Source organism: Ictidomys tridecemlineatus, chromosome 10, assembly GCF_052094955.1.
Source record: "Ictidomys tridecemlineatus isolate mIctTri1 chromosome 10, mIctTri1.hap1, whole genome shotgun sequence".
Taxonomy (NCBI): domain Eukaryota; kingdom Metazoa; phylum Chordata; class Mammalia; order Rodentia; family Sciuridae; genus Ictidomys; species Ictidomys tridecemlineatus.
The window spans coordinates 51047590-51069544 of NC_135486.1; the positions used below are offsets into that span (position 1 = coordinate 51047590).

The window sequence follows — 21955 nt, forward strand, 5'->3', positions numbered from 1 at the left end:
TCCTGGCAAACCAAAGGAGCTCTTACCTTGATATCACTCTCTTTCAATTCAAGTTCAGTTCCATCTTTGTATTTGACGGTGTAAAGCTGGGATTTGCTGTCATGGCTCAGAATTTCTACTTCATAATAAAGTGAACTCCCAGGCCACCGACCTCTTACCACTTCACCATCGGCAAATTTCCTACTTGGCATTTTCTAAAATTAGTCTAAACAATTTTAAAGAAAAAAAAAACTGAGTCAATAGATATGCTTATACTTGTCTTTTTTCATAGGTTGATCACTAAAATACAACTTTCCAGAATTGTTAGCTTGTCAAGATTTTAGGGTCAAGAAGGCCTCCAAAGGAGAGAGTGTAACAACTCCTTAAAGATGAGAAAACTGAAGTTTTCAGATAACTGTTTTGTCCTAGGACACAAAAATGTGAGTGAAATGGCAGGACAACATAAAAGCTGTTCTTTCAGTTTCATTGTATCTCATTTGGAATCACTACATAAAGGATGACTTGACCACTGTAATACATGTAACTGACACTAAGGATTAATAATGACAACACATAACAGGCACCAAACAGTTTTACTATGCAAAATGCTATCCACCTACAGTCATCAAAAATTAGGGCATGATCTTACAAAGGAAACATTTTCTGATTTGTAGGTCTGCATTATCTTTCAAAGGTTTAAAGAATACATTTAATTACATTTCTAATAAATTACCTTACTCATCAGACGGAAAAAATAATTCCAAATCTACAATGGAGAGTAAGTTTGGGGTTTATTTCATAAAGTTCAAATCTTAGAACTGAAGACCAAAAGCATCGCAAGTAACTGCACATCAATCACCTACCTAGACCAGCATGGACCTGGGCTTCATCCAAGTTCCTCTCTCTTCAGACTACAGCAGACATCAACCCCAGTGAGAACATTCTTTCCCACTACATCAAAACACCATCCATGAAGTCTCATTTACATTTCAAGAAACTACAACCTTCAAGAATTGCTGTTTTTTGCCCCTCTTTTTCAAATATCACTTGAGGGATGGGAGCTTCCAGCTCCTAGATAGTGATTGACTAGCAGATTCACAATTCCAATGACAAGACCAGTGCTTCTGACCCATCTCTACCACCAAATGAAGATAGCAAGAGAAATGTGTTCTCTCCCTCTGCATGTCACCAACTAAGCAATTCTCAATATATCATCCAAGCACATAAATATACATTATTCACTGACTTCTAACAAGAGCTGTTACCCAACAGTAACAGCAACAGAAAGTTGCATTACCTACCCCTTTTGAGAAAAAAAAAAATCTTTCCTAGGTACATTTCTTCATTGTTAATCATGTGAGAAAAAACTTAACAAGCTTCACCAGTTTAGATAGACTGTCTCTAAATTGGTATATGAAAGAAAATGCAAGTACTTATCTGGTGATTAGAGGATGTCAGTCAATTGGCACATTAAAGAGACTGCTTTCTTCCTAATACCTGAGATAGCATCACCGAGATAATAAATAGGTTTGGGCTTACAGGGGGGAGAAGAACCCAGAAGCTTTAGGAATGAAGTCAGCTCTGGCTGAGGAGTCACCTAAAAGGCACTTGGGAAGGGGGAGGCACCTGTGCAGAGGAGGAGGGGCACAAAAAGGGAAGGTGATAACAGCAGCTTTGCCCATTTCAACACTGAGCTCAGAGTCTCCAAGTACAAAAAAAAAAAAAAAAAAAGAGGAAGGAAATGTGCCCTCCTTCCTTCTTCTCTTGTGCCCCCCTCCACCACACTCTGTCAAACCTCCTTTATTAGTAGTAGTTCTCCTACATTGGTCAACCAAGTTGAAAAAGGACAAGTACGCGTCAAGCAACACTTTATAAATTTTTGAAACAGGACTTTCAAGACTTTGGGACTACCTGACTGCATTTTAAAAAAACACTTGAACAGATTCTTTCTGCCCCTTTTGAAAATTTCATTCATTGGCATTTTTCCATTGTACCTAGTATATACCATATTAACAACATCTGTGCAATTCTGAATATAGGTCAATGCCAAAAAGGTTTTCTGTTATCAATGAGATATATATTTTTAGTTCAATTAGGACATCTGGTGGGTATCTTTTGAGTCTCTAAGCTTAATTTAAAACAAAACAGAGACTTAACAGGGCTGAGAATGTAGCTCAGTAGGAGAGCTTGTGTTTAGCATGCACAAGGCTCTAGGTTCATCCCGGTACTACCAAAAAAAAAAAAAAAAAAGACTTAATTGAAATCTGAGGCTTGACAGTGGTCTTTCTTATTGTGGTGGGGAAAACAAACAAAAGAAGCCATCAGGATCCTTAGGAGATTGTTTCTTTTCTATCAATTTCCAAAAGTTAAAGACAGAAACATTATGGGCATCCACACTTTGCATAAGATCCACACCCAAATGCCAAATGTGGTGCTATGATGAAATCATATCTTAATATAATCTCCTGCAAGAGTGAAATAACCAGAATAGGATACAAAAGATCCAAGACACTATGGGTCATTATGCATATATATGTGTCATTAAGCTCTCACCTAACAAAGTCAAGATACACAGATAGGCCTCCAAGGGTTTCAACCAAATGCATTTGCAAAGATTGTTTACCGAACACAGTGTCCTCAATCTTCAAAGACCAGACATACGACCCTCAGGCTTTTCTCTTTAAGCCAGATGCTGGCTAACTTCCGTGTCATTTGGTACTAGAATCCTCACATATTTCAGTTCCAGTGTGTTACTATTTATCAAGATGAGGATTCCCTGCTGCTATTCTCTACTGATGAGTGATACAAGGGTCTCTGGTCATCTTTCCTTCACTTTTCCAAATCAATCTAACTGCAGCAGAGAAAAAGAAGTTCAAAGGAAGTTTGTTAGCGCTCCTTCAATACCTGAGCCCACTAAAGGCTTAGTAGGTAAAATGCAAACAGGAACCCATGGCCTTTCTGTATGCCCCTGCTAAACCATGCCACAGAAATGCCACCTTCTCTTTAGTAATGCAATCTTCCCTAAGTAATATGCAAAGGCAACTCACTATTCCCTCCTACTCATTCTTTCCCCTCCCCCCCCCCAGACAACGGTCAAAACTAAACTTAAACCGGACTTGATACCCAGGGGTCCCACTGCTCTTCTCTGTACAGTGTGTAACTACAGACATACACGCGTTAATGTGCAAAGTGCAAAGAAGTCTGTCCACTCTGGCTTTGCCCAGGGGCAGTGCCTCACGCAGCAGGTGAGTGAGCACACTGGCTGCAGACTGAACCACTGAGTCGTTCACATAGTGGTCCTGCCTAACTACTTTGTCCTTGCCCAAAAATGGCCAGGCACTGTGACTCCTCTTCAGACCTCCTAATCTCTTTGGTGAAGCTCCTGAAACAAGGCCCTCTACAATCAAGTGCTTACTAAGTGCCCCTTAAGCCACTGGAAGTGCGAAGTCGGTTGTCACTATGAAAAGAACATTTTTAAAGCCTTAAAAATGTGAAAAAGCAGGATCGTGCTTTAGCAAGAGCATGCCAATCTGCCTAAATGTCTGTTTTTCAGACTGTCCGGGTGACAGAATTCAACGTTTTTCAAGTGAAGCCCTATAACTCGCCTTAAGTCATCAAATTGTCCTGTTCACAACTGTCCAAGCCAGTGACAACCCGCCCCACTCAGAGCCAACTTGTGCACCCGACTTCCCGGTCCTACCGGGCCGCCGCGCCATTCCTGCCTCCCGAGGGGCACGAGCGCCAAGCACCCGCTTATCTGTCTCGAGGCGCTCCCTGGGACCAGACGCCGGACGCGTCGGGGCGGGACAAAGGGTCCCACCAGCCCTCCCCGCCAACACCGTGTCACACCAAAGCGCGCGTCCAACATGGAGGGAAACGTCCGCAATTTAAAACCCGCAGCACCATTTCCGCAGCCAGCTGTCTGGCCCGGCGCGGCCCGGCGCTGCCGCAGCCTAACCAGCCGTCGTCCCAATAGACCAACAGACCGTCAGACCGTCAGACCGTCAGACAAGGAGGAAGCCAAGAGGCGAGGAAGGAGGACGAGGCTGCCGATCCAGGCCCAGTGCCCAGGAACCCGGACCCGCCGGGGGTCTTACCCCGCTACCCCTCCGAAGCCGCACCGCGGGCAGCGACAAGCTGGGAGTGGGGCGCGGGTCGGGGTACTCACCTGCGCCGGGACCGGCGGGAACACGAACCGCTGCGGGAGAGTCGCCCAGCAGCCACCCGGAGGCGGTTCCGCGCGCGCGACGCTGCCGGGCCGCGCTCTCGCGCCCCGCAGTCCCGAGCCGGCCGCGCGCCTCCCCCGCCCCGCCCCGCCCCCAGCGAGACCGTCCAGGGCTCACATTGGCCCCTCGGCCTTTTGAATCCTCCCGGCACTGTCGATTGGCGGCGCGCCGTGGCGCGTCCTCTTCGCCCCGCCCCGCGGCGAGGCTGGGTAGGTGGTGTGTGTCTGGGGCGGGTCCGCGGGCGGGTCTGCGGGCGGGTCCGCGCCTGTGCGCCTCGAGGCCTGTTTACCCTGCCTTATCTCCGCCGCCCAGGCGCCCGCGCAACCCACGGATCCAAAGCACTCTCCACCCTTTTCCCTCTTGGCGCTCAGCACAACCTCCTGGCGATGCGCACTAGAGGGTTTGGAGTGCGAGATGGCATCGCGAAAGAAACACACACACACAGAAAATCTAAGTAGAATGTTCGCATAGCGGTAACTAAAGATCCGAGCTGCACGATGCTTCTCTCCAAAATACCGTATGTTCTCACCGCGCAGAAGCCTCTAGACCAAGCTTGGCTCCGAAGGCCACGAGGGGCTCTTTTGTCTTGGTACTCCCTGCGCCTGGATAGAAACAGACCTGAGTCAAAGTGTCTGGGCTAGTGGTGGGAGGGAAGGGTAGTGAACTATGTCCCACCGACCGTTCCTGTCAACTCGCAGGACTCTCACGGAGGGCTTTGCTTTGCTTTGTTTGCTAACTGGGGGTTGAACCCAAGGCACTGTGCTAATGCGCTACATCTCCAGGCTTTTTTTTTTTTTTTTTTTTGCAACTGGATCTCGCTAAGTTCCTGAGAGGCTCACTGAATTGCTGAGACTGGCCTCGAACTTTTAAGATCCTTCTGCTTTACCCACCGAGTCACTGAGATTATAGGCCTTCGCCACCACGCCTCTCTAGGGCACTGTTTTTAAGGGGAGTTCTGCTGAGATCTGGTAGAAATTCCCAAAAACTCGGGCATGGAACAGGAAGTTCCCACCTTTTTACAATGAAATGCCGCTTGACCTGCAACCCACGAGCCTTTTAAAACCACGAGGGTTTTAATTGACCCTCAAGACGCTGAGTCGTGACACTGTTGACTCAGAATCTGTTATGGATCCTTTCCCTCCCCTACAGCTTATCGTTATTGGTTAGTTGGTTTCCTTCCTTTGAGGTCGAGAGTTCAGAAAAGTTCATTGAAGTTCCCTGTTTTGCAGTGTGGTTTTAATCAAAGTATTTCTTAACATCCCTTACTAAATATTAGTAAGTGGATTTCTGTTTTGGAAGCACTATCCTTTAAAATACAGAGAGCTCTCATGTTCTCAGTTACAACTACAAAACCCCAGGCTTACTGCTGAAGAAAAAGAGAATGCCATTGAGCTTTCTCCTTCCTTCACATCCGCTGTGAACGATTTCATCAGAGCCCTTCCTGAGAACTAGATCTGACACAATTGTCATCATTGGCATTAAATTTGCCCTCGATGAAAATCTGAGCTACAGAAATGTACACTGCACTTCAAAGTCAGAAAACCTTTGTGGATTTTGACAAACCCCTAAGGTTGCCTAAACGCTTAGTGTAAAATATTGCAAAACTCTACAGTTTTGCAATAAATAACAAAAGTGCTATGGGACCTTAGATAGATGTTATTCCTAATAGCCAACCAGTGCTTTTCTCATATGTTCTACCCAGAAAAAAAGATTTCATGGGATTTCCCCTAAGGCACATGTTTCCTGGATCATTTCCATTTATGAATAAAAGAAGATGTATTTAAAGAAACTTAATTTTGAACATTGTTTATAAAGTCTTATCATTAAAAAATAAGGTTAAGGGCTGGGGATGTGGCTCAAGCGGTAGCGCGCTAGCCTGGCATGCGTGCAGCCCGGTTCGATCCTCAGCACCACATACCAACAAAGATGTTGTGTCCGCCGAGAACTAAAAAATTAAAAAATATTTTAAAAATTCTCTCTCTCTCTCTCTCTCTCTCTCTCTCTCTCTCTCTCTCTCTCTCTCTCTCTCTCTCTCCTCTCTCACTCTCTTTTTAAAAAAATTAAAAAATAAGGTTAAAAGATTGTAAATTACTGAAGTCAGTTAACATTACACCTTATAAATTATCTACTAAAGCCTTTTTTAAAATAGAACTGATTTTGACATCAGTGAAACTAAGAAGTAATTATTATTTATTTCTAGTTAGTGGACTAAAGCCAACTGTGAAAAATTAGACAAATATCTAGACTACTTTCTCAAATAAATGAACTGTTGTATTTTTCTCTTCTTCTTTTCTAAAAATACAAAAAGCCAGGCATGGTGGTAAACTTTTGGAACTCCAGTGATTTGGATGGCTGAGGCAGGAGGATTGCAAATTTGAGGCCAGCCTTAGCAATCTAGCAAGATCCTGCAAAAATAATTTTTAAAAAAATGAAAAGGACTGGGGATGTAGCTCAGTGATAAAGCACCCCTTCCTTGGTTCATTCCCCAAAACCACACACAAAGACTACTAAAAATTGCTTAGATTTGGAAATGGAGAATGTTCAGGTACAGTTCTCAGAAAGATGCTTGTCAACCACAATTAGTAGCTGTGAATTTTCAGAATCTATAAAGTAAAAGTCATTCAAATATCCTTCTTGGCATTACTGCCCCAGTTATGTGATAAGTGAGAAATGGGGGAGAAGCATACCCCTCAGCACTGCCACTAAAAACCAGTCAAAAGACACCCATGGGGCCAGGAAACCTTAACAGATGAAACATAGAAGCCCCAAGTGGAATGTGTTCCATGGGGCAATGATTTGACCCTTATCCCCAAAGAATCTTGGCTCTCAAGATTGAAGCGTCTCTTTCCGGGAATAGCTCTAGGTAAAATTTCACCCATCATGAAGTCCACCTGGATTCATTTGGGACTTCTATATGCTAGAAACAAACTTCTATATGCTAGAAAAAGAAGAAGGCCTTCATTTATAACGTAGAAATACCCTAAAAGTCATCTAATAGTAGAAATAAAATGTACCACACTGCCTCTCAAACCAGTTTGCAAAGTGCAGGGCTTCTCCAGGTGTGGTCTCCATTCAGCAGGTCAGCAGCACCGGGTAGCCCATTTCAAATGCAGATTTTCCTGGCCCATTCCTGACCTACTAATAGATGACTATTAGATGACTTTTAGGATACTTCTATCTAATAAAGAACACCCGTAGAAATAAAACATTTCTACGGGTGTTCTTTATTAGGAATGGTTTGTATTCACATAGAAATAAAGCTCTGGGACGCAGGTGGTAGCTCAGTGGTAGAGCACTTGCCTAGCATGTGTGAAGCAGAGGGTTTGATTATCAGCACTGCATGAAATAAATGAAAAGATCCATTGACAACTAAAAAAAAAAAAAAAGAAATAGAGCTCTGGTTAACATATGTTTATAACATACAACTCAACGGTCATGTTAAAATTTTTATTTCAAACATCTACATAAGTGCAATAGGCAACACTTACTTCTCCCCACACACTTTTTCTTAATATTTAGTTGTTTAAAACTTTTTATTTATCAATTCATTCATACATAAATTAGAAAGCATTTGAATGGATAGATACTGCTATCTTTGGCTTCGATGGAGAAACTTAAAATTTGATTATGGTATGGGTACCTTAATACCATAGTAATTGGAGAATGAAATGAAGGAGCAGGATCTGTGTAATGTTGCTAATAATAACTAACATTTATGCACTTCTTCCCTCCACAAGCTGCTGCTCCAAGTGCTTCCTGTATTGCAACTGATTGCACCTCACAACAGCTGTCTGAGGTAGGTATATTTTACAGTTGAGGAAATTTAGGAGGGACAGGGAGACTTCCTCAAGGTAGTCTGATTTCAGAGCCTACAACCAAATGTACCACACTGCCTCTCAAACCAATTTGCAAAGTGCAGGGCTTCTCCAGGTGTGGTCCCCACTCAGCAGGTCAGCAGCACCCAGTAGCCCATTTCAAATGCAGATTTTCCTGGCCAGTTCCTGACCTACTAAACCTGAAGCCCCTGTTGGTGGGTGGGGAGAGCCATCTGAATTTTACTGAGCCCTCCAGAGGATTCTGATATAAGCAGGCTTGAGTTGGAGAGTTCACGGCAGAGAAAGGTAAGGGTGATAGTAATGATCTTTCCTTCACTGTTTCCTATCTGGGACCTTCAACCATGTATTTGATTTAGAGAAAGAACCACAAGAAAGCTGCTCCAGCAAGTTTGTACAGCACCAGAGTGTCTTCCCATAGGGCTGATAATACACTGAGCCTTACACTAAGGCTCCGGACCTGGTGGTCAGGTGAAAAGAGACCAGCAAACAGGTAGGTTTTAGGGACCCTCAGGGAAAGGGGATAGGTGCTGACCATGCTCTCTCCCACTGTGGTCAGGGCACCCAGCTGCACCTTAGTATTAACTAAGCTTTGGCAAAGTCCACTTTCTTCAGCTTCATGAAACTAGTCTTTTGCCAACTGTAAAACAAATGCATTCTTTTAAAAATAATAATAATTTTTTAGTTATAGATAGACACAGTACCTTTATTTTATTTATCTTTATGTGGTGATGAGGATCAAACTCAGTGCCTCACACATGCTAGGCTAGTACTGTATCACTGTACTACAACCCCAGCCCTGAACTGCAACCCCAGCCCTGCATTAGCATTAAAGTGTCAAACGATGGTCATTTACTTTTTATTTAAAAGATAATAACTTAAAATAAAGGTTAAGGAGGTTTAAACCAGATCAGGACACTGAGAATCAGAAGGGTCCCCCAAGGAGTCCTTGACAAAGCCACACTTCAAACCAAGATCTTCCCGACTCCAAAGCATATTTTCCCACCATACGTTCTTGAGTAGGTACCTGCATTAGCAGAAGGTCAAATAAACAACCTTGATTTACATCCTTCCTTCAGGCCGGAAAGAGGAGTAGAATTCAGCACCTGCAGGAAAAAATTCAGTGGACCACAGTAGAATTCAGTTCTGCAGGGGAAAAAAAAATTCAGACTCTGACACAACATAGGAGAGACATTCAAAAACTCCTGCTCTCATGGATGTTTGGCAGGCTTAGATCCCTCTGTTCCTTTCCATGCCTGTTATCTTTCCTACCCACTCTACCCTCCAACTCTCCAAAATTCCTGGTGGCTCCATAGACATGCCTTTTCTTTCCTATTGCTTGGAATGTCTCCTCCTCATTCCAAGAGTGGCCCATTTCCAGTAAAACATGTTCATGTCACTGCATCCCCACTGGGCATCCACACTCCAGAGGGCAAGAAGCATATTTTATGGTTTGTTTGTTTGTTTTTTACTTTTTTGTATGTGTCCCTATTAAATTCATAGATGTTAGTTTAATTATGCAAACTTGTCTTTTTTGTTATTTTAGTTGTAGATGGACACAATATCTTGATTTATTTTTATGTGGTGCTGAGGATCGAACTCAGTGCCTCACACGTGCAAGGCAAGTGCTCTACCACTCAGCCCCAGTCCCAGCCCAACCTTGTCTTTTATGTTCTCCTAAAAACCAGACTAGTAAACTGTGTTCCTTTCAGTCCTGTTACTGAGTTTCCACAGGCTGGATTAAGGAAAGAAGCAAAAAAGCTTTCCCAGCACCAATTGTTCCCATCAACTGAAACACCTTTCTGTCTCAGGTGTCTCTCTCAGCCCCCCCCCCCCTGCTGTGCAGAGGTGGGGATGCTACCTCTGCTCTCCTAAATATCCTTCTCTCCAGTTTGGTTTTAATCTCTGCACCTAATCTCTCTTAATCCAGTAAATTGAATTAAATGTTTCCTTTAGATTTACTGTGTCTTTCATGGTAGGGTTTAGACCCTGAACCAGACACCTGATTTGTCTGGGTAAAAGTTGTTAAACTGTGAATCCCCACGGGCAGCCTTCCACCCTGACCTTCTACCCAGCCTGCACTTAGAGACAGGGGGGAGCTCCTGTATGGAATGTAACATACAATTACCATGCTGATTTACTTCTGGTTGAAGATAAGACTCCTTAGATGTTTCTTCTGCTGTTTCTCCAACTGTATCACTAAAGCCGCACCCTACCCTTTAGGAGAAGGGCAAAAGGACCATAGTTTGCCTCAGATGGAAAAGGGGATGGAGAGGAAGGGGACTGACATCTGATGAGGCCTGCTGTGTTTTGCATTTCTTATCTCAACTCTAGGATTGAGGTATTATTCCCACTTCTAAGATAAGAAAACTGAGATTTAAAGAAATCAACAAATTTGCACAAGGTTACACCCAGCAAATAAATTCTAAGCCAGGATCTAAGGAATCTAAGGATTCCAAAATGGATGCTTTTTCCACTGTTGGGCCCATCTGCTCTATCCCCGCCACCAGGAGTCACACAGTGATCCCACTGTCCTGGAGAACTCTCAGGCTGATCAGAATATAGCTCAAGGAGGTTGAGTCTACATTTGGGGGCAAAGAACACTCATCCCTGCTCTTATGAGAACATGGTGTATGTGAACTCGCCCGGTCACTCACTCCTTGATCCCTTCCTCCATGACACTGTCACCATGGGCTGGACTGTTTAAATTCTGATACCTTATTCTGGATCCTGTGGTATTGCCTGTATGTCTTCCTTTCCAGGAACTGTCTAAGAATATTCACTTTTAGGTAACAAAGGCAGGATCACCTAATCTTTGTACTATTCTTAGTACAGTATCTAATGCAATTAAATCTGTTTAAAACATGTTTGAGCGTGATGACAAAATATTTGAGATGATATGTAAAATCAGATTTGCATAATTATTCTTCATTCATATTTCTTCATTTTACTTTAGCAAAAGCATCCTGATGATACAATGTAAAACTTACTTGGAGCATAGGAGTGTATTGAATTGAATTGAATATTCACAACATACATGCTGTGGATAAGTGTCCTCCAAAGGTCCAGGTGTTAAAGGCAGGGTGCATGTGGAAGGTGGTGGACCTTTAAGAGGTGAGGCCGAATGGGAGGTTTTAGTTCATTGCACTGTGATGGTGAAAAGGGTAGTGGGACCACTATCTTCCTCTTCTTCTCCTTCACATCCCTATCATGAGTGACTAGTATCTTTGTTCCACCATGTGCTCCCGCCATGATGTGCAGATCACCACAGGCCCAAACAGTACCAACCAACCATGAACTAAAACCTCCAAAACTATGAGCCAAATAAAACCTTTCCTCTTAATAAGTTGATTTATTTCAGGTATTTTTTACAATAATGAAAATCTAACTCAATGCACCTATAAAAGTGACTAGAAATATGTGTCAATGTTATATTTTTTAAAGAGATGAAATAAAACTGCAACATAAATTTATTTGAAAGTTGTACAGAGTTGGGCCTGATGCTACTTAACAACTCTAAATATTACTTGGCATGAGTATTTTAGCCAGAACAAAATTGCGTATTCATACCAAGTTTTCTAAGATAGTCTTGCTTGCTTTTTTTTTCCTTTTTTAATATTTAGTTTTTAGTTGGACACATATCTTTATCTTATTAATTTATTTTTATGTGATGCTAAGGATGGAACCCAGGGCCTCACACGTGCTAGGCGAGCACTCTACCATTGTGCCACAACCCCAGCCCCAGCTTGCTTGCTTTTGATTTAGAAGGCTACGAATTCCAGTGGTCCCACTACTGTGAAAAGCAAGTAATGTTACTCTGAATTGGGATTCTCTTCAAGGTAATTCATCTTGTCAAACAAAATTCCATTTTCAGGTCTACTTTAAGTTTACTTGACCAAACAGGAATGGTTTTGGCATACTTGGATTTCTAAAACAACAGTATTTCCCTTTGTAATATATGGCAATTTTATCTTGGACCATCCAAGAAGATACAGTCTTGAGAGTACCAAGAGTTCAAACTTATAAGTTTTCCTGTAGCATGAACCTACAAAATAACCTTATCATAACATACCTCAAAATGTCTGGGTTTATTTGTTGTTGTTATTGTTTTGTACCAGGGATTGAACCCAGGAGTGCTTAACCACTGAACCTCATCCCAGCTCTTTTTTTATTTTTTATTTTTTGAGACAGGGTCTCACTTAGTTGCTTAGGGCCTTGCTAAGTTGCTGAGGATGGTTTTGAATTTGCAATCCTCCTGCCTCAGCCTCCTGAAAAGTGTCATTTCTACAAGCATAGAGCTCCTCCCTTTATTATATATTTATTTATTTATTTTGGGTACCAGGGATTGAACTCAGGAGCAATAAACCAATGAGTCACATCCCCAGTCCTATTTTGTACATTATTAGAGACAGCATCTCAGTGATTTGCTTAGTGCCTCGCTTTTGCTGAATCTGGCTTTGAATTCATGGTCCTCCTGCCTCAGCCTCCTGAATGGCTGGGATTACAGGCATGTGCCACCATGCACAGCGCTCCTCCTTTTTAAAAAATGTCCATTTCATATATATATATATATATATGATGTTCTCTGTGTTTATTTCCCTGGCCCTAAAGATAATTCCTTTTGTTTGTTTGTGTAAGTCAAGGGTACACAGCGAGCGCTGGGACCATGGGAAAAATTGTGAGTCTTGCATCTTTGCTACTCTTGCCTGGAGGGGGGCTCCTGCCATTAACCAAGGTAGCTACTAGGATTAGCTTTTCATTGCTGTGACCAAAATATGCCAGACAAGAACAACTTGGAGGAGGAAAGATTTAGTTTGGCTCCTAGTTTCAGAAGTGTCAGTCTGTGGTTGGCCAGCTCCATTGCTTTGTGCCTGAAGTGAGGCAGACATCACTTCGTGGAAGGGATGGAAGGGGGGGAAGGGAATGGCCGAGGAGAACTGCTCAGCTCATAGCAGCCAGGGAACAGAGAGGAGGTAGGTGAAGGGACCAGGGATAAGACATAATCCCCAACAGTCACCCCCAGGGACCTGCTTCTTCCAACCATGCTCCCACCTTTAGTTTCCCCCACATCGTAGTTGCCCATTCAGCTATCAATGAATTAATCAACTGATGAGGTCAGGACCTTCAGCCCCACCTCTAAACTTTGCTTCATTGGGGACCAAGCCCGTAAACACAAGTCTTGTAGGGATAATTCATATAGAAACCATACCCATCCTTAAGCACACTTTTTCTTCCCATATGCCTACTGGACAATGCTTATAGAATAATCCTCCAGCAATAACCATTAATTTAATAGGGTATAGCTCCCTTCTTAAGTTTTCAACTCATGAAGTCAAATCAGGAATCCCTCTTAATAACAAATCTTCTTTATAATATTTAAAAGGGCAACCTAAATTCTTGTCAGTTACCTTCAAAATATACTGCTCATTAATAACTACTTAATAATATCCTTAAATCCTACTAACAAAGATTCTCTACTTGATCAAACTTCAGCCAGGCTCCCCTGAGCCCTCTTCTTGAATAGGCCTCAACCTCAGCCTATGAAGACAAGCATTTGTATAGTTTCCAGCAGAACAAGTCTACACCCCTAGAATGATCCTATGTGCCCTTAAATTGGCTGCCTGAGAAAGCTCAAGGCTGTCACAAGAATTTGCTGTTTGTTCCAACCTCTGTGGGAGGGGGAAAAGCCTAACTTCCCCCAGACACGGGTCAATTAGCAAATTTCCAAATTATTAATAATATTTGCTTCCCTGACTTTTCTGAGCGCTCCCTATTCCCTCATTCTCTCTTTAAATGACCAGGTGACCTCTGCACAAGCTGAAGTCCAGTTCACGGAGGACTCTCTTCTCTACTGCAATAGTATATTACTGATTAAAATCCATCCTTACCACTTTTAACTTGTTTTTGGCTTTATCTTTGATACCACCACTCTTCACTTAATAAGAAAAGATAAATAAAAATTATCATTTTAAATGTTTTTAAATCAATTCAGTTATATCATATATGCTACGTTGAACCATACAGAATGCCCCTGGAAAACAAGAGTTAAGATGAGCACATCAGGACTCAGTGGTAGAGCGCTCCCCTCGCATGGGCAAGGCCCTGGGTTCCATCCTCAGCACCACATAAAAACAAATAAATAATTAAAGATACAACATCAAAAAAAAATTTTTTTAAATTTTTTAAAAAGAGATGAGCACATTACATTAAGAATTCCTTTGTGTCATGCATCTTTTCAGTACAACACAAAATAGCTTCATATGTAGCATAGCTCCAAATTTTGCTCATTTCCTTAAGCTGATGCTAAGGCCAAGAGAATAACAGCAAATAAGTGAAGAACTCTTGCAATTTCCTAAGGAAATTGTGGCTTGAGGATAGCTTAAACATAAAATATTAACAAGCGTCGATTAATGTAGAAGCAAGCTATTATCTACAGTTACTTTTATCTCTGCATAATTCAAAGTGGATGCAGAAAACAATCAACCTTCAAAATGTTTTCTTTTCCATGGATTGTCCTTTGTAGAGCAACAAAACATTTTTTCTTATAGTGAATGGGTTCACAACTGCAAGTGAAGCTATAGTTAACCCACTTGGGTTTCTGAGGAGGAAAGAGAAGTTTTAAACCATGGTCACTGTACAGTTTGGAGGGGCACATATTTTGGATACATCAATAATCAAGCTACAGTGCTACTCTTCCTTTGAAATGCATACAGAAAAAGGACAACCAAGTCAGAACAGTTTTCTGTGTGTGTGTGTGTGTGTGTGTGTGTATGTGAGTGTGTGTGTATGTGTGTGTGTGTGTGTGTGTGTGTTGGGGGTTGAAATCAGGGCACTAGACCACTGCACAACATCCTCAGCCCTATTTAATATTTTATTTAGAGACAGGGTTTCACCGAGTTGCTTAGTGCCCCACTTTTGCTGAGGCTGGCTTTGAACTCGTGATCCTCCTGTCTCAGCCTCCTGAGCCACTGGGATTACAGGCATATTCCCCTGGACCCAGCAAGAACAGTTTTCTTTCAATTCCTAAAACACATGAGTGAAGAGCTGTAGAGAAACTGACTGGCAGAAAGGACGGAATAATGGGAAAAATGTGGACTTTGGAGTCAGGAACACCTGCATTTGAATCCTGGCTTCTCCACCTACCCTTGGTACTTAGGCAAGACGCTTAAATTTTATTTTCAGATCATTTCCCTATAAGGTGGGAAATTTAAGCCCATTGTGAGGTTTAGATTTAAAAGTGATCAACACATAGTTCTGATTCATTGATTTAGTAATACATTCATTTAGCAAATGTATACTGGATTCTTCCAGGGTAAGAAGTTTCAGAACAAATTCTTTAAAAATATTCTGAACAAATTCTAGGATTGCCTGGAATTTTTATGTTCATTAAAATGAGGAATAGGCTGATAAGGGGGGAAATGAAGCACACTGCTTTTGAGGAATTATTTAGACAAGACTTTTCAACAAGGATCCACATGGCTGTAGTACAATCAGATGTCTGGAAAAATTGGCGGAGCCAGCTGGCTGGTGTTTATAACATGGCGGGCAGGAGATGTGTCCCAGTTCCCGGGATTAACACTTGAGATTGGAAAAGCACTGTCGTACTGCTGATCCTAGTGGCACTGGACTAGGAGTTCTCTGACATCCCCAAATTGGGGGAAAAAAGGTCTTTCCTACTGTCTGGAAAAATCTCAGAATCTGAAATTAATCCCGGACACATATGTTATTGTCTGGGCCATGTGTGATTGTAAAATGCAACAGAACCTTGGTAGGAAGTCCTTCAAATCACTTGAACAAGTTTTGTGCCCCCACTGTATACAGCAGGGCCTCCCTTGGCCCTGCTTTTTAAATCCATTTTACATTAGTGCTCACAGAATATGTACATGGCCTCCTGGACCTCACCCCCAAGTCTGAATCCTCTGAGGTGCCATCCCAGACTACCACCTGAGGCTCTACGAGGAAGCCACTGGCTTCAGATCAAGACGGGAGGGCACTGTGCCAGGTTTGGCCCTCAGATCCTGCAGCTCCTTAGGGTGACTTCACCTGTGTCCATGTTGAAACCATCTTGCTTTGTCTTGCCAGAGGCTCCGGAGCATTTTATGACAAGTTTTTGCTCCCAGTTGCTAAGATTTCAGTCATTTTTAAATGTTTGCTCCTTTTGCCCTTGGGCCAAACACCCTTGGAAACTGAATCCGGGGCATTATTAATGAATGACGTCCCTGAGCTCCCTCTGCTGGCTCTGCATCAGCCACCTGCAGCAGGTCATAGTGCTTATATTTCTCTGAAGAAAGAGCCATTTATCATCGACAAATGAAGATGGCGAAGAAGAAGAAAAGCAACCAAGAGCAGAGGGTTCTGAAAGGGTAGCTGGATGGCAGAGGATGTTCCTGGGCAGGGCTTATGGGGCCTGGGTCTGGGTTCTCTGCCCTGCCTTCAATGGCAGTTGGCACACAGCTCGGCCCTCCCCAGAACCTCATTGCTGTGAGCAGATGAAACCGAAAGCAAAGGACTAGAACCCTTTCCGTTTGATCTGCACCTGGAGAAGTTCAGAGAGAATAAAACAATATCTGAACCCGCCTCCCACTCCCAGTTTCTAAACAGGAAGGGGAAAAAGAAAAAAAAAAAAAAGGTTTGCCTCACATGAGAATCACCCCAGGCAGAGAGGGACCAAGAGCAACCCCCCAGCATTATCCTTAATCTTTGGGGATCTGGAAGGGCCCAGGGAAGACATGCCACTGGGCACCTGCAGGGAGGCCCTGCCTGGCACTGTAGAGCCCCCAGAGGCCTGGGCAGCGGAAGGACGTCTTGGCTAAGGAAGGCATGGGTTGCATATCCTCTTCCAACTGGTGTCACCACACATCTGCATGCCTGTCCTGCTGGCCTCTCAGTCCAAACTTAATGCAGCAGTATTTCCTCACTTTACTGGTCTGTCTGTCCTTATCATGGTCTAAGCCAATGAAGCGGTTGCTGGATAGATCAAACAATAATACAAGGTAGAACAAAAGAGGGTGAGAAAGGCAAAGGGCAGGGGAAGACACACCACCCTAGAGGGACGGGGTGTTTGCTGTGGAGACAGACATGCCCAGTGAGTTACATGACTATCATGTGTCAGTTCTACCCACGGGACTGCCCAGTGGCACTGGCATGCTATGACCACGCAGCAGGTGAGGGTGATAGAGGGTGGGCTGAGGGGAGGGCACTCCTGGGAAGCCGAGGTGTTAGCCAGGCCAGCCCTCAGAAGTGTGTGGTGTTCAAGGGTGAATGTAGGGTTGTATATCCAGCATGACTATTTAGGAAGGATGTAATGAAGAGGAGAGGGGGAAAGAACTTAGGGAGAATTAGGCTAATTCTTGATCCCACCCACTGGGCCACACATGGGCGTGGTCATGCTGGACCATGGTAGGCCTCAGTGTAGGGGCTGCCAAGAGGTAGAGTGTTATCTAGCACTTACTAAAATGCCACTAAGAGCCCTTATTCTACTTGCAATCATTCTATTAATCCTTCCAACACTCCGTGTAGTGAGGGTATTTGATCCCACTGCGTAAGTGAAGAAACTGAGTAAAATAACTCACCCTGGTTGATGAGGGAGTGGATAGTGGAGATGGGAAGAGAGACCAAGGACACATCATCAGAGGCCGCGGTGCTGGATGTAGGAAAGAAAAAGAGAAGCTAGCCAAGAGCAGCTGAAATCCCACTTTGTTTGCAAAGCCTTGTCTATGGTGGGAAGTGTCTGTCGCGCCCCTCAGAGCCCCCAGTCATATTCTCAGTGGTATGGGTGGCTTCCTGTAGCTGCTGACTCAAAACTGTAAGCATTAAGTGAGCAACACTTGTCAAATGTGACTTCTATGTCCTCCTTGGTGTCAACTGGGGGCTGTGCACATGGTGTATTGAATACACACAAGAGTGACCTTTGCCCATCTGACCTTTCAAGACCTTTCTGTACTCTTTGTGATTAAAAATTAATACTAATAATAAACATTTAAAAATTTAAAAACAAAAAACAAAAAACCAGCCTCTCTGGGGCTAGCTGACTCTACAGAAACCTAACTCCAAATTCTTAGGACCTTGCATCTATCCAAAGTTCTTTATCTTAGCAGCTCCTTTTGGAACTTTGGCTATACCACTTGGAGAATAAAGCACAACAGATAACACATCCTTGTTGTCATGCATAAATGTACAGTGAATTCTGTGTGTGTGTGTATGTGTGTGTGTGTGGTGCTGGGAACCCCAAACCAGGGTCTTGTATATGCCAGCTACACACTCTACACCTCCAGCCCAAGAAAATCCACATTTTATTTCAAAAGCCTGGAGTAGGTGCAATTAGCTGGATTCGTCGCATCAGCCAGAGCAGTTGATTTTGAAGTTAGAGCGGTCTGAACAACTTAGCAGCACTGGGGAGTTTAATTTAGGGAGTGGCCTCTCACTATTGTTTGGACTTTGACTTTACATCCTGAAGTAAATGGTTGTTGCAGCCGGAAGTGGGCAGGGCTTGCTGCTCTGCCTGGTGGTTCATGAAAGAAGAAACAGAGAAATCATAACCTCTGTGGTCTGGTTTATGTTGCAATATGAAAACCAGGAAGCTGATCGTATAGGAGGCTGATGTAAAGGTTAAGGACAGAGTGGAGCCCTTACCAGTTGGAGGCGAGCTACCTTTTGTCCTCCACAGAAGCACCCAGGTCCTGGCTGCTGGTAAAACTATAAGACTTTGGAAATCCTTGAAGCTTAGAGGAGGGGACCAAAAGTAGCTAAAAGAAAACACAATCCGAAGATGGTTCTTTCAGAGGCATCCTGCAAGTCCAGGGAGGATGAATGTCATTGCTTTCAAGGTGTCTGGGAGGCAGGGGGGTGGGGGAAGGCCTGAAACCCAAAGCAGCACCCTACAGCTCTCTGTGCCCTTAGATTCCCCACCTGCTACCTGCCACACCTAGCTCAGCAGGTAAAGAAGACTGGAAAAGCAAGTCTAGTGGCCGCTCTGCCACACTTACTTGGGAAACCATCTGGATAATATCTGTCCACCTGGCTCCTCCTGAGTTTCTCAGGGCTCTTAAGGATTAGTCACCACTAACTAAATGCGATGCTGCACTTCCCCAGGGTGCAGTACCGTGTGGATCACTCCAGCCTGGGTTGGCGCCCAGGAAGGCTGGCAAAGGCTGTGTGTAAAACATCTTTTCAGACTGCAGCGCCCCCGGGGTGAACTACAGAGTCACTTTGATCTTAATTAGCATTCTTGGATATTAAAAATAAATACCCAAGCTCCCAGGGTGGAGAGAGGAATCCATGCCCCAGGAAAATCCCAGGAGGTGGTGTTCCCAGGGGTTTGAAACAGGCCGGCCATCAAAGGCCGTGTGGCCCTTCCTCGGTCAACCAGGGTCACATCTCACCTCTGCCCAGCCCCACCAGGTGTTTCCTGGAAGCTGCCCCCCTCCCAAAGTTTGGCCTGCCGGACTCTGCTTGGTTCCTGAGAACAAAGAGGCGCCGTGTGTGGCCAGGCTGAGACACATGGGAAAGCCATTGCTGACTTGCTGGTGAAGATAAATAGACACACCACAACCCCAGCTCCTGGAAGACGATGCCAGAGAAAAAATATTTTGATATGAGGGGAGGTGACTGTATCCATAGAGACCCCTCATTCCTAAACTTTGGGCTGTGGCCTAAGGGACCTCCAGTGGGTGGTACTGAGTGCTGGAGAATTGGTAAGCACATTCCAAGTCAGGTTCAAAAGGAGGTAGTTGGGTTTCTGCCTTGAGGGCCCTAGCTCTTGCCCATAGGGACCCCCCTTTCTACCCTAGGCATCTCCTTCCCAGGCTCCTGTTTTGACTGGATACCTGGGTCTGATCTAATCACAGTCACATGCACTCTTTAGGCTGTTTCCTCTAAGAGTGAGCGCATCCTGCCAAGGAGTTCCCCAAACATTTGGGGAAAGGCCCCTTCCCAGGGCAGAATCCTCCTGTAATTGAAAAGTTGCATTTCAGCCAGGTAATGCAAGGTAGTGCACACCTGTGATCCTAACTATTCAGGAGGCTGAGCAGGAAGATCACAAATCTGAGAACAACCTGAGCAACTTAGTGAGACCCTGTCTCAAAATAAAAATTGTTTAAAAAGGGCTGGGGATGTAGTTCAGCGATAGAGCACTTTCTTAGCATGTGTAAAGCTCCTGCCTTCAATTCCTAGGACCAGGGGTGGTTGGAGGTGGGGAGTTGCATTTATTTGTAATGATTCAAAACATTGTTGCCAGAAAGAACATAAGAGAGGAGGCATTGCTGGGGGATTTTGTGTAGAGCTCAACCAGTCCCTGGTGCAGACCCCTTCAGGATGCAGAAGCAGCGGATCTGTAGTGCACTGATAGATGCTCATTCATTCAGGACCATGCGTCAGGCATCACAATAGGGCCTGACCACAGTTCTAAGGAAGAGTCAGATGGAGTAACAATGGGGCATGGTACACTAGTGCTCTGACAGAGCCCAGGAGCCCAGGGAAGAGGGCACTCATATCAGATCTGGCAGGTCAGGGATCTGGCACTCCTGTAAGAAATGGTACCTCATCTGGGATTAGGAATGCTGGGTCCAGCCACTTTGGCATCCAAGAGCAGCAGTGGCCACTAAAGTAGCCCAGAGACAAGTGCTTCCCAGAAGAGAGCACCCACTCCTGGGTCCCTATTTGGGTCACTCATTGAGAACTCAGTGCCATGGACCTGCTCTGGCACCTGCAGCCGGGCTGGATTGAAGGTCACTAAGAAGCCCCTTCTCCTGGGGATTCCCTGCAACAGAGGAATTAAAGCCTTCAGGAGCCAGAAGGTGGGCAGTAAAGCAGTGGAGTGAGAGAAACAAACCCACCCAGCTTTTGTCCTCATGACCACATGATCTAGTAGGGGAGGCAGGCTCTGAAAAGATGTTAAGGGTGATAGAGATTGAGGGAGGGGTGCTGGGGACCAAGATGGGAACACCTTCTCCCCAGGCTACCAGCAGGCAGGTTGATCCCAGGGACCTCAAGTGGTCTAGCTCAATCGCAAGGGGGAGGGAGCTTGGCCAAATCTCAAGGACACATTCTGCTTCCATTGCAGCCTTAATTTCCTTAATCAATGCATAGAAATCATACATCAGATAAGAGAACCGTCTCTAGAATACGTAAGGAACTTATACAACACAATAATGAAAAGAAAAATAATTGTGTGAGTCAGCTTTCTGTTATGGTAGCAAAACACCTTAAACAACTTAAGAAGAGGAACAGTTTATTTTGGCAGTTTGGACATTTTCAGTCCCCGGTCTCTTGGCCCATGTTTCTTTAGGGACTGCAGTGGCTCAGTACATCATGGCAGAAGCAAGTGATGGAGGAAGCTGTTCATCTCATGACAGTCAGAAAGCAAAAAAAAAAAAAAAAAAAACCAGAAAAGAAGGGGCTGAGATCCCAATATCCCCTTCAAGAAAACACCCCCAGTGTCTTAACTTCCTTCCACTAAGCCCCACCTCTTAAAGATCCCACCACCTCCCAATAGCAAAATTTTAACCTGTGGGTCTCTGGGGGACACTTCCCCAAACCACAGCAACAATCCAATTTAAAAAACGGACAAAGGATCTGAATAGACATCTATCCAAAGCAGATATGCGAATGGTCAATAAGCACATGGAAAGATGCTTGGCAAGTTTTTCACATCTGGATCAACAAAATGAGATATATCTAAGGCCAAGTGTGGAGATGCACGTCTACAATCCCAGCTACTTACAAGGCTGAGGCAAGAGGGTGGAAAATTCAAGGCCAGCCTGGGCAACTTAGAGAGGCCCTATTTAAAAAAAAAAATAGGTGGGGAATGGGTGGGGTGTGGCTCAGTGGTAAGGTTACAAAAGACCACATATTTTTATATGATTCCACTAATATGAAACAGCCAGAATAGGCAAATCCAAAGAGATGAATAATCCTTAG

The 21955-nt window shown here is 44.1% G+C and overlaps 1 protein-coding gene across 1 annotated transcript in view; it reads right to left on the reverse strand.

The window, feature by feature from the left end:
- Positions 1–4278, reverse strand: part of Lbr (lamin B receptor) — a 28419-nt gene extending 24141 nt beyond the window's left edge. The window contains exons 1-2 of the mRNA XM_005326525.5: positions 4148–4278; positions 27–205 (exon numbers count right to left, since the gene is read on the reverse strand). Coding sequence (XP_005326582.1) covers positions 27–191 — 165 coding nt within the window. The 5' untranslated portion in view covers positions 192–205; positions 4148–4278. The remainder of the gene's footprint in view (positions 1–26; positions 206–4147) is intronic.
- Between the last annotated feature and the right edge of the window lie 17677 nt (positions 4279–21955).